The sequence below is a fragment of the Bubalus bubalis genome, chromosome 6 (genome assembly GCF_019923935.1).
Source record: "Bubalus bubalis isolate 160015118507 breed Murrah chromosome 6, NDDB_SH_1, whole genome shotgun sequence".
Classification (NCBI taxonomy): domain Eukaryota; kingdom Metazoa; phylum Chordata; class Mammalia; order Artiodactyla; family Bovidae; genus Bubalus; species Bubalus bubalis.
Window position 1 is genome coordinate 110,124,036 of NC_059162.1, and position 13,074 is coordinate 110,137,109.

The 13,074-nt window shown below is 39.6% G+C and overlaps 1 protein-coding gene across 6 annotated transcripts in view; it reads right to left on the reverse strand.

The window, feature by feature from the left end:
- The window catches only part of ZMYM4 (zinc finger MYM-type containing 4), a 160,691-nt gene extending 149,187 nt beyond the window's left edge, over positions 1-11,504 (reverse strand). For 2 of the 6 annotated variants that reach the window (XM_025289115.2, XR_006552003.1), the window contains exon 1: positions 11,094-11,504. In XM_025289115.2, the coding sequence (XP_025144900.1) occupies positions 11,094-11,132 (39 nt within the window). In that variant the 5' untranslated portion in view covers positions 11,133-11,504. Of the gene's footprint in view, positions 1-10,908; positions 11,004-11,093 lie in introns of those variants that run through there. The other 4 variants (XM_025289112.2, XM_006051568.3, XM_025289117.2 and 1 more) reach the window with 4 other exon arrangements.
- Positions 11,505-13,074: the final 1,570 nt, after the last annotated feature.

The following is a 13,074-nucleotide window of genomic DNA, read 5'->3' on the forward strand; positions in this document are numbered from 1 at the left end:
CCATGAAATTTAAAGATGTTTGCTCCTTGGAAGAAAAGCTATGACAAACCTAGACAGCATATGAAAAAGCAGAGACATTACTTTGCCAACAAAGGTCCCAACCTTAGTCAAAGCAATGGTTTTCCAGTAGTCATGTATGGATTTGAGAGTTGGACCATAAAGAAAGCTGAGCACCTAAGAATTGATGCTTTTGAACTGTGGTGTTGGAGAAGACTCTTCAGAGTCCCTTGGACAGCAAGGAGATCAAACCAGTCAATCCTAAAGAAAATCAGTCCTAAATATTCATTGGAAGGAATGATGCTGAAGCTCCTTTTACCCACCTGATGTGAAGAACTGACTCACTGGAAAAGACCCTGATGCTGGGAAAGATCGAAGGCAGGAGGCAAAGGGAACAACAGAGCATAAGATGGCTGGATGGCATCACTGACTCAATGGACATGAGTTTGAGCAAGTTCATGGAGTTGGTGATGGACAGGGAAGCCTGGCATGCTGCAGTCCATGGGGTCGCAAAGAGTCAGACACGACTGAGTGACTGAACTGAACTGAAGACATAAGAAATTTTTCAAGTAATTGTTTAAATATAAAATAATCATCTTTAAAAAGGACTCAGGAAGTAAAAGATCCTGCTGTAGGTTAAACTGTGGCCCCCAAAAGAACTGTGTACCCAGAATCTCAGAATGTGACCTTTTTGAAATAAACTTCTTTGCAGATATAATTAATATAAAGATCTTGAAACGAAATCACCTTCGTTTAGGGTGGGCCCTAAATCCAATGACAATCATCCTTAGACGGAAAAGAACAAACAGAAAGAGAAGGCTGTGTGAAGATGGAGGGAAAGACTGGAATTATGCTGCCACAAAAACCAAAGAACATGTGGAGCCACCAGAGGTTAGAAGAGACAAAGGATTCTTTCCTAGAGTCTTCAGGCATGGCATGGCCCTGCTGACACCTCGATTTTGGACTTCTAGCCTCCAGAACTGTGCAGAAATAAATTTCTGTTGTTTAAAGCCACCAAGTTCCTTTGGAACACAGAGGCATGCTGCTGCAATAAGTATCTAAAAATGTGGAATTTGAGGGGGTTCCCTGCTGACTCAGAAAATAACTGCTGGCAATGCAGGAGACACAGGTTTGGGTCACTCAAGACAGATGGATCATGGTGGAGAGTTCTAACAAAAGATAGTCCACTGGAGAAGGTAATGGCAAACCACTCCAGTATTCATGCCTTGAAAAGCCCATGAACAATATGAGAAGGCAAAAAGATATGACACTGGAAGATAAATCCCCAGGGTAAGTGTCCAAAATGCTACCAGGAAAGAGCAGAGAAAAGCTCCAAAAAGATAACCAGGTTGGGCCAAAGCGGAAACAACACTCAGGTGTTGATGTGCCTGTGAAAGTGGTGAAAGTCCAATGCTGTGAATAAAATATTGCATCAGATAAGATCAGATCAGTCGCTCAGTCATGTCCGACTCTTTGCGACCCCACGAATCGAAGCACGCCAGGCCTCCCTGTCCATCACCAACTCCCGGAGTCCACTCAGACACGTCCATCGAGTCAGTGATGCCATCCAGCCATCTCATCCTCTGTCGTCCCCTTCCCCTCCTGCCCCCAATCTCTCCCAGCATCAGAGTCTTTTCCAGTGAGTCAACTCTTCGCATGAGGTGGCCAAAGAACTGGAGTTTCAGCTTTAGCATCAGTCCTTCCAAAGAAATCCCAGGGCTGATCTCCTTCAGAATGGACTGGTTGGATCTCCTTGCAGTCCAAGGGACTCTCAAGAGTCTTCTCCAACACCACACTTCAAAAGCATCAATTCTTCGGCACTCAGCCTTCTTCACAGTCCAACTCTCACATCCATACATGACCACTGGAAAAACCATAGCCTTGACTAGACGAATCTTTGTTGGCAAAGTAATGTCTCTGCTTTTGAATATGCTAAGTTGGTCATAACTTTCCTTGCAAGGAGTAAGCGTCTTTTAATTTCATGGCTGCAGTCACCATCTGTAGTGATTTTGGAGCCCAGAAAAATAAAGTCTGACACTGTTTCCACTGTTTCCCCATCTATTTCCCATGAAGTGATGGGACCGGATGCCATGATCTTCGTTTTCTGAATGTTGAGCTTTAAGCCAACTTTTTCACTCTCCACTTTCACTTTCATCAAGAGGCTTTTGAGTTCCTCTTCACTTTCTGCCATAAGGGTGGTGTCATCTGCATATCTGAGGTTATTGATATTTCTCCCAGCAATCTTGATTCCAGCTTGTGTTTCTTCCAGTCCAGCGTTTCTCATGATATACTCTGCATATAAGTTAAATAAACAGCATAGGAACCTGGAATTTAAGGTCCATGAATCAAGGTAAGTTGGACGTGGTCAAGTAGGAGATGGCAAAAGGGAACACCAACATTTTAGGAATCAGTCAACTAAACTGGACCAGAATAGGCGAATTTAATTCAGATGACCATTATATCTACTACTGTGGGCAAGAATCCCTTAGAAGAAACGGAGTAGCCATCACAGTCAAAAGAGAGCCCAAAATGCAGTACTTGCATGCAATCTCAAAATCAACAGAATGATCTCTGTTCATTTCCAAGGCAAACCATTCAACACCACAGTAATCCAAGTCTAGGCTCCAATCACTAATGTCAAAGAAGCTGAGGTTGAAAGGTTCTACAAAAATCTACAAAACCTTCTAGAACATCAAAAAAAGATGTTCTTTTCATCATAGGGGACTGGAATGCAAAAGGAGAAAGTCAAGAGATACCTGGAGTGACAGGCAAGTTTGGCCTTGGAGTACAAAATGAAACAAGGCAAAGACTAACCGAGTTTTGCCAAGAGAACACACTAGTCATAGCAAACACCCTCTTCCAAGAAGACAAAAGACGACTCTACACATGGACATTAACAGATGGTCAATATCAAAATCAGATTAATTATATTCTTTGCAAGCAAAGATGGAGTGCTCTATACAATCAGCAAAAATAAGATCTAGAGCTGACCTCAGATCACAGGTTCCTTCTTGCAAAATTCAGGCTTAAACTGAAGAAAGAAGGGAAAACCACTAGACCATTCAGGTAGTGTTTAGTCGCTCAGTAGTGTCTAACTCTTCGTGACCCCATGGACTGTAGCCCATCAGGCTCCTCTGTCCATGGGATTTTCCAGGCAAGAATACTGGAGTGGGTTGCCATTTCCTCCTCCAGGGGATCTTCCCAACCCAGGAATCAAACCCAGATCCTGCACTGCAAGCAGATCCTTTACCATGTGAGCTACCCAGGGAAAAACCAAATTCCTTATGATTATACAGTGGAAGTGACAAATATATTCAAGGAATTAGATCTGGTAGACAGAGTGCCTGAAGAACTATGGACAGAGGTTCATAACATTGTACAGGGGGTGGTGATCAAAACCATCCCCAAGAAAAAGAAAATAACAAGGCCAAGATGGTTGTCTGAGGAGGCCTTACAAATAGCTGTGAAAAGAAGAGAAGTGAAAGGCAAAGGAGAAAGGGAAAGATAAACCCAACTGAATGCAGAGTCCCAGAGAATAGCAAGGAGAGATAAGTGAACAATGCAAAGAAATAGAGGAAAGTTATAGAATGGAAAAGGCTAAAGATCTTTTCAAGAAAATTGGAGATACCAAGCGAACATTTCATGCAAAGATGGGCACAATAAAGGACAGAAGCGGTATGAACCTAACAGAAGCAGAAGAGATTAAGAAGAGGTGGCAAGAATACACAGAAGAACTATACAAAAAAGCTCCTAATGGCCCAGATAACCACGATGGTGTGGTCACTCACCTAGAGCCAGACATTCTGGAGTATGAAGTCGAGGGAGCTTAGGAATCTTTACTACAAACAAACCTAGTGGAGGTGATGGACGTCCAGCTGAGCTATTTCAAATCTTAAAAAATGATGCTGTTAAAATACTGCACTCAGTATGTCAGCAAATCTGGCAAACTCAGCAATGGCCACAGGCCTGGAAAAGGTCAGTTTTTATTCCAATCCCAAAGAAAGGCAATGTCGAAGAATGTTCAAACTACCATACAACTGTGCTCATTTCACAAGGTAGCAAAGTTATGCTCAAAATACTTTAAGCTAGACTTCAGCTGTATACGAACCGAGATGGATTTAGAAAAGGCAATGAAGCCAGAGATCAAATTGCCTTTAAAAATACTGATGCCTAGAATCCACCTTGTGAATTGATTTAATTGATCTGAGAATCAAGATATTTAAGAGCTCTCCAAGTAATCCTAATGTTTCAGCCAAAATAGAGAACAACTGCTCTATATCTATTTTGTGGGAAATATGAAAGGTTAAACACCATGAGAATTCAATCAGCCAAAACCAGAATGTGGGAAACTCTCCTGGTCAAAAGAGGGAATGTATTTAACAAATAAAGAGCATGGGAAAAAGTGGGAGGGTGGATGGTTAAAGTTAACAGAAACTTAAGATACATATAAGCCTCATTTGCACAGTAAATGAGGTAAATCTCATTTGCACAGTAATTTAAACAGAACAATTGTAAAAAGACACTTATTAATAATCAGAGAAATCTAAACTGGATTAAGGAAATCAATTTTGTTTAGCATTGTGGTTGTGTTGTTTACCTGTTAGAAATGCATATGGAGGTATTTATAGATTAAATGATGTGATACCTGAGATTTCTTTGAAGTTATTGCATCAAAAAAAAAAAAAAAAAAAGAGAGAGAGAAGGAAGGCAGAAAGAAATAAGATGAGACAAAAAATGGCAAAATGTTGATAATTGTTTACTTGTCAAAGCTGGGTATTAAGAACATGGGGATTCACTGCCCCAATATATTTTTTATATTCTGCATTGATACAGAATTATGAAATATAGTAAAGTTTTTTAATCTTGCCTATGAATGTGTAGTATATATGTGACTGTATATATTTATAAGATATGTTGGGAAATAAAAAGAAAAATGAACACATGTGATCCTTGGCCTCAAGGAATAATGGGTAGCCTAAATATTGGACAACAAAAGGTTTGCTTATGTACTGTCTTTCATCAAAGACAGGAAGGCAGCTAGCTCAAGCTTCTGTGAGACCAGAATGAATGAAATTAAAATATTATTAGTATTCCCTAAGCATAAAAAACTGGGCATAGGAATACTATTGCTAAATACCAGAGGTTGTACATAACCTGACTTTGTAAAGTCCATGCTCTTACTACTGAGTTGAGCCATGTGAAAAGGCATCTATGTAGTTAAAATGATCAAATATTAGCAATTCTGTATGGTACAACCTAATACTATGTTAAAATTCCTTTCTCTTTCTTATGCGAAAATAATTAATACAGTTAACTCAGAGTAAAATAATCAGCATATTTAAAGGAAATGTCAGTCTTCTTTAAAAAGTGGTTGATCTTAAAAAAAAAAGTGATCTAACACAGAACTCAAAAATATTTTCTAAATATCCAGAGAAATTGCAACTGTACATTTATCTATTTATATTTTATCACATAATAAAAGCATTCCATTTTCAAAGGATGCATAAGCTTTATCTTTTAAGTGAATCATAGCTTTAAAATATTTAGTGTGTATTTCTTAAAAACAAGCCTGTGAGATGCAAAGATATGTTTTAAGGTTATCGCAAGATATATTTCACAGGCAGAAAGTTAATGTGATGCTTCTTGAGAAATAATTTGTATCAGTTTGATTTAAATATATTTCAATGTTTTGTTTGCCACGCCACAGGGCATGCAGGATCTTAGTTTCCCAACCAGGGATCAAACCCACGCTCCCTGCAGTAGAAGTGCAGTCTTAACTACAATATTATTTTAAAAACCAAAAATTCCAGACAATGAATTCTGAACCAATACTATTATGTACACATATTACCTTGTATCACATATATTAATAACTAATGTATATGTTTACTAAAGGCTTCCCAGGTGGCACCAGTGGTAAAGATTCCACTTGCCAATGCAGGAGATGCACGAGACATGAGTTCAGTCCCTGAGTCGGGAAGATTCCCCAAAGGAGGAAATGGCAACTCACTTCAGTATTCTTGCCTGGAAAATTTCATGGATGGAGGAGCCTACTGGGCTCCAATCCACTGGACCACAAAGAGTCAGACATGAGCAACTAAGCACAATGTTTATTAATTACTGTATGTTAATATAATGAATTCTAACCTATACTATTTATCAAACAGTACAATTTTTCAAGTGGCACTTGATCTTACTTTAGCCTAATATATCATGACCTTGAGCTCTCTCTGTGCTGCAGTTTCCTCTTATATAAAACAGGACAGTAATAGCTGACTACTATTTATGGAATTAATGAGGATTTAAAAATACACTACATATAAAACCTTTAGAATGACTGGCATGTAAATGTTTATAAATATTATCATTATTTGTAGAATTCTCTGCTAGTTACAAGATGCGCACTGTGAAAACAATTCAGGATCACTGTCATCATCAGAATGGTCTCTTCAAAATGCTCTTTATACACTCAATGTATAAGGAGTATTTTGAAGTAGATATGTAAGCAGATAACTTACACTATGCACATGTGAACTGCAAATATTTTTAATGATATGTACCACCATGTTCTTAAGCAACACATTTAGTGGAAAAACCAAAGATAAAAAGTTCATTAAGGAATTAAGAGGGATTAACCTTTTGCAATTTTTTTATTATAAAATATTAAAATAACAAATACAAAACAAAACTTCTCCATAATCCCATCACATAGTAAAATCAATGTTTTCATTTGTTCATGTTACTTTCTATTCCTTGTCTACATGCATGTTCAATTTTAACATATTTACAATGAGAACATAGTTTACATTTTCACTTTAATTTTATACCCCAAGAAATTTTCCATTTTGCAAAATTTTCCCTTAGTCTCCCTTTTCCTTTCTCATCCCCACCTGCTGAAGATAATGGTAACAGCTGACATTCGTGCTCCACAACTTTCTCCAAGCTCATACATATACAAGTATAGACACATATGTAAGGAGAGAAAGATCAGTTTGTGTTTACAAAAATGGAAGTATAATACTTATATACATATGCTTTCTCTTTCTTTTAAACATATGCCAAACATATATCTCAAATATACAGAAAAGTTTAAATATGAAAATGGATACAATCTACTAAACCAGATAATACACACATTTACAAAAGTTATTATAATTTTGTATGTAACCTTTGAAAAGATAAAGGAATTTCACAAAAAAATATGGTCACCAGATTTAGTCAGAGCTCATGCTTCATAAGAGTTTATTATAATAACCATGCATAAAATAATCCCACTACTTATAAGCCTACCTTATGAATTTTAAAGCTTAGTTCAGAAAATAAAAATTTTATAATCTTAAACAAACTCATAAATAATGTCTGAAAAATATCCTGACTTTAAAGAGTATGTGAGTGTTTGTGTGGCCTTCATATGAACTTGGTTCTTTGTACAGCAGAGATGATAGATGGATGTGGTACTCACCCACCCACATATTCAGCTTCTCCATGTTTACAAATTGAGAGACTGGCATTCAGATATAGTCTGAATACAATTAAATCAGTCTTACCTTAGGTATTACTATTGTCCTAAGTGCCCATAAACATAAAAATAAGACATCAGACCAGACCTACAAAGAATTTAAGGTTGTTAAGTCAATGGTTTTAAAACACACTCTCCCATCTAACTGTAATCCAAAACAATCACAAGATCCTTAAATCTAAATTCACAGAGGAGAATTTGGAATATAAAGGGTGATATGAAAGATTAACAGGTCACAAAACTACAAACCAGATACCTTGGTACCCAAGCCATAGAGCCTCTAATACAAGTAAACTACCAAAAGTCAATTTTTGAGTCCCTATCACATGGAGGTCATATGTATTAGAGGTTCAAAAAAGAATATAATGGCCCTATCCTTATGGAGTTCACAATTTAGCAGACAAGTCAGAATATGTAATTCTAAATGATCATACATACCATATACCATAGCACAATGCCTAAAACACAGTTCACCAACAGGCACAGGTACTCAACAATTTTGTGACTTGTGATTATAAAAGTCAAAGGCAGTAAGTATCATAAACACAACACCAAAACAACATCAATGCAATTTCAGATTAAATAAATTTATTATCTAGGCCTATGTAGTTTAAACTACCTCAAGGCAAACAGATTATTTTAAAAGATATCGTACTTTTAAAATTTATTTTTAAGTAAAGGATAATTACTTTACAATATTACATTTGTTTCTACCAAACATCAACAGGAATCAGCCATAGGTTTACCCATGTCCCTTCCCGCTTGAACATTTCTCCCACCACCTTCCCCATTCCACCCCTCTAGGTTGTTATCCAGCCCCAGTTTGAGTTCCCTGAGTCTACAGCAAACTCCCTTTGGTATCTATTTCAAATACGGTAATATATGTTTCCATGTTACTTTGGCCATACCCCCCCACCTCTCCTCCTCCCCTACACAGTCATGTCCATAAGTCTGTACTCAATGTCTATTGTCTCCACTGCTGCTCTTGCAAACGGGTTCATCAATACCATCTTTCTAGATTCCATATACATGCATTAGTATACAATAATTGTTTTTCTCTTTCTGACTCACTAGATTCATCCCCTTCATTAGGACTGTTTCAAATGTGTTCCTTTTTATGACTGAGTAATATTCCATTTTATATATGTACCACAGCTTCTTTAAAAAGATACTATACTTTTGTACACACTTCCCACTAACTGCTCAGAATGTACATATGGAACCCATGTAGAGTTTAGTGCAGGGAGACAAAAATATGGAAAAAAAAAAAAAAGCACGTGCATCATGTGCACCATTTAAAACAACTCTACTAAACATTCTAAACAAATATCAAAACCAAAATAGATTATGGAGCCTAAAAGAGACTGGCTGTAACCTTCTTCCACAATGAAACTGGTAAAACAACAGGGAAAACCTGTACACGTGCTCTGTATGTTACATGCTGTTAAAAATAATATTGTTTACACTGATATCAGTGTAGCACCTTTTAAGTGTATTAGAAGAGAAAGTAGTATTTAAAATCTAGTTGAATTTGTTATCAAAGAGCATAGATGTTTTCTAGAACATTCTATCTTCTATGGTGAAAATAACAACAGTATTAGCAGCAACTGGGTTCAGAGATGATCTTGAATTCTCAACTAAGATAATTTATTCTTTATATTTTAACAGGTGGACCACATGCCATATGCCTTCACTCAAGCATAATGAGGATCCAGTTTAAAACTGGCTCAAAGTATGAAGAACAATTTAAAACTTTCAAAATGCATGCATTCCATAACCAATATTAATCCTAAGTGAACTATTTGGGCATACTATCATACAATTTAATTTGTCCTATGAGGAAGATCTAACTATTGCATGCGAGATCTGAAGTTTTCTAAACCTAAGACTATCAACAATAAACTTCGATTGCTCAGTATACTACAGTGAAATGCAAATAAGAACTGATAAAGTGATAGATGTGGATAAATATTTGATAACACAAGTATAGTAAAATGTCAATGACAGAATCTAAAATGTTGGTCATTATGGACACATCCTGCATTTTTTTTTTTTCAGTTTTGCTGAGTAGTTGCAAATATTTTCCTAATAAATTGTGGAAAAAACACTACTTGACACTTCTTTGGTTATTTATCATTTAAGCTTTTAAGGAGAGAAACACAGACTTTAAAAACTCCTATGTGGGCACTGTAGTTGGGACAAACATGGATTCAAATCTCAGCTAAATCTCCTAACTAGCTCTCTAATATTAGTTACTTAACCCCTATACGCCTACGTTTCCTCCTGAAAGTCACTCAGTCCTGTCCAACTCTTTGCAACCCCATGGACTATAGCGTCCACAGAGTTCTCCAGGCCAGAATACTGGAGTCGGAAGCCTTTCCCTTCTCCAGGTAATCTTCCCAACTTCCCAACTCAGGGATCTAACCCAGCTCTCCCGCACTGCAGGCAGATTCTTTACCAGCTGAGACACCAGGGAAGCCCATAGTAAATGTTGAGATTTAATTCTTCCTATAAGGCACAGTGCCAGGCACATGGTAAGCACTCGAAATGTTAGCTGTAGTATCACTGAGATTGCTAATTTTATGATAAATCCAAAAATTAGGATTTAAGCAGTAATTTTCTAGGCAGTTGGCTTAACACTGAGTTGATCATTTTGATACCATTTACAAAAAGGAAGATTCCTGGTAGGAAACATACTGCTTAACACGCAGGCTAAGGGAGAAGGGAGGCGAGGGGGAGGGGGGACGGGTGATAAAAGAAAAATCTAAAAAATACTGCTCAATTGACAGTACAGTATTGTTCTCCATCTGAAAAAAAGAAAATCACTCAGAATTAAATAAGAAAAGTTTCAAGACAAACTTTAAAAAGCACTCAGCAACTCCTATGTAGAACTGGCTTCACCTCTGCAGGTTGGTTGGATACATCCTTGTTATGATAAAACTTGTCACACTCTTCCACATTCTTAATTGTTGCTAAAGGGGCTAGACTAGAACATGACATTTATAGTTGCCAACATCTTTCTCCTAAATCAGGACAAGCCAACAAACCCATTTCTTCTTAGGTAAGAGCACCACCTCCACCTTGGTCTTGATAACGGTTATGGGGGGAGGGGAAAGAAGGCAGGAAAATGAATTTGCAATGGTACTCCTGAAACACCCTCTTGGTTATTCCTCAGAAGACCCCTCCACGACTCATTCCCGCCACCACCACCCCCACCTGACCTCTCTCCTGTTAAAACTTCCAGACTCTGGTTCACTAAAGATGCACTTAAGTATCTGACACCTTTCCTCTCCCGGCCCAGATAACCCACCAACAGGGCTGGAAAAATTAAAAACACAAAAACAACAGCCCCTCCCCCTCCCCTCCCAACCAGCAGCAAATCTTTGTCCCACCTGCCGAAGGACCACTCTAAACGCGCTCCAGACTCAAGGTTGCCTCAGTCCTGCCCGGAACCTTTCCCCAACCGGGCCTCGGCGACGCCTCCACGAGCCTACGCTTGGCCCATTCCCCTCCCGGGCCCCGGGACGCGGCCCCCGCCCCGCCCCCCGCCGCCCGACTTCTGCCTCACCTCACCTACCCTCTTTCGGGGGCCGGACTCCACCTCTCTCTCCGCCATGTTGGGCCCCGCTCGGAACCGCTGCGGCTCCCAGCACGGTGGCGGCTGAACCTCTCGGGCCCCCGGCCCCCGCCCACACTGCAGGAATAGCCGCCTCGCGGCAGCGTCCCCAAACCTGGCCGGGCCTGGCGCTTAGAGTGGGGAGGGGGCGGATGCCGCGCGCCGGGTCGGAGATCTTGAGATCCCACGGGTGCGAGCTTAGGCGGTAGGGCCTGCCCGGGAAAGGGGGGGGCCGGGACTCGGGGGGTTAATGGCCTCCAAGGGGCCCCGTGAGTAGGATTATTTTCTCTCAGAGAAATTCCTCCGCCTGCGGTTTCTTAAAGGGATCACCAAACCAGCCCCTTGCGCGCGCCCTTGATGCGCAGGCGCACCCTAAGCCCCTCCTTCCTTTCCCACCAAGCCCCCGGTCCCGAGCGTGCGCGTTGAGTAGCCCAGGGAAGGCCAAATCCTGCAAGTCTCTTTGCTGCCAGCAGCTGGTCCCACTACTCAACTATGGCCGCTTCCTTAAAGGGGCCATGACGCAGTGATGAAGGAGGAATGCAAGAAATTAGTGAAAGGGCTATCTGGAGTACTGGGTGAAATGTCAGTGAGGGGTCCAGATCACCATCTTGGACCTGACTGCAGTAATACCATTGTAAGGGGAAAATGATGGTGAGCTGAAGTTCACAGTGGACCTCTGAATATGAAGAATCCCAAGCAACAAGAGAACAAGCCAGTCATCTCAAGAAGATCCACCTTTCTTGCCTTTAGACAGCCTGATCAGAAGCACAGGGCGTAGACGATTAAGGGCCACCTCTGACAGCCTAACTTCAAAGCCAAAGCCTTTGGTGATTTTGAAGACTGAAGCAACAACTGGAGACAATTTTCTCAAATTTGTCCTTGTCTAAATCGAAAAGTATCTTAGGAACCATCTACTCTTTCCCATTGGTAAAATTGCAGCCAAAACAAGGAAAGTCATTTGCCCCAAAGCATGTAGAGGCTGGTGTGTAATTAGAACAAGACTTGAGTCACAATCCTCCAGGCTTTTCAACGCACCAGGCTGTTTTCGAAGCAAGAAATAATTCATTCTTATCTAGAAGATTAAAAGTGAAAATTCATGATATTTCAAGAATACTGTAATTATCCTCTGAAGATGTGTGACGGTTTGCAAATACTGTGTGTCTTCATTCACTTCCACTGAAGGAGCTTTGAGAATATGACTTAAAGAATGAGCATCTTTAAGCAGAAAACTGTGAAATAGATTTGGATCTAATTTGCCCTGAAACCAAAGCTGAAGACTGCTGAAGAAAATGAGGACTTGATCCATTCCAGTGTCCCATCCCCAGGTGGGGAGAAATTGCCCTAATGGAGTTGTAGCTAGGGGTAATCATATAAGAAAGAAATACAAAGAATTTGCTTCCCGAAGAGTCTTTCCTCGTGACAAGAGACATTTAGATGCAAATGAGCACCTCCAAAAATTACAGGATAATGGGATGTAATTGTTGTGTGTCACTTTAACTTTTGCATATTGCTTGATAGATGTTTTTAAACTAAGAAGTTTTCTAATCCATCACACTTAACTGAAAAGAATGTGTAAGATTGCTAGGTTTCCATGCTGATCTTTGCTCACTCTTGTTCATCTTTAATTTCACTTGTGGATGAGAAAGAGGAGAAAAAGACAAAAAAAAGTATGTTTCAGCCCGAAAGAAAAAGAGATGTCAGATCCTTTAGTTCCATGTTAAGAACAAGAAGGAATTAAAAAGAGCAGCCAAGAAAAAATTCCAGGGAATATGGGTACATGAAAGGTCTAGTCATTTCTTCTAATAAAATCTGGGGACTTAAGTTTGAAGTTGGAGTTGCTAAATTTGAAGAGGAAATGGGGAACCTATAAGCCTGCTCCCCAGCTTCCCCCTTGCCCTCAGTGTTCTCCTTTCATGCCCCCTCCCACTATTAGAGAAATGTG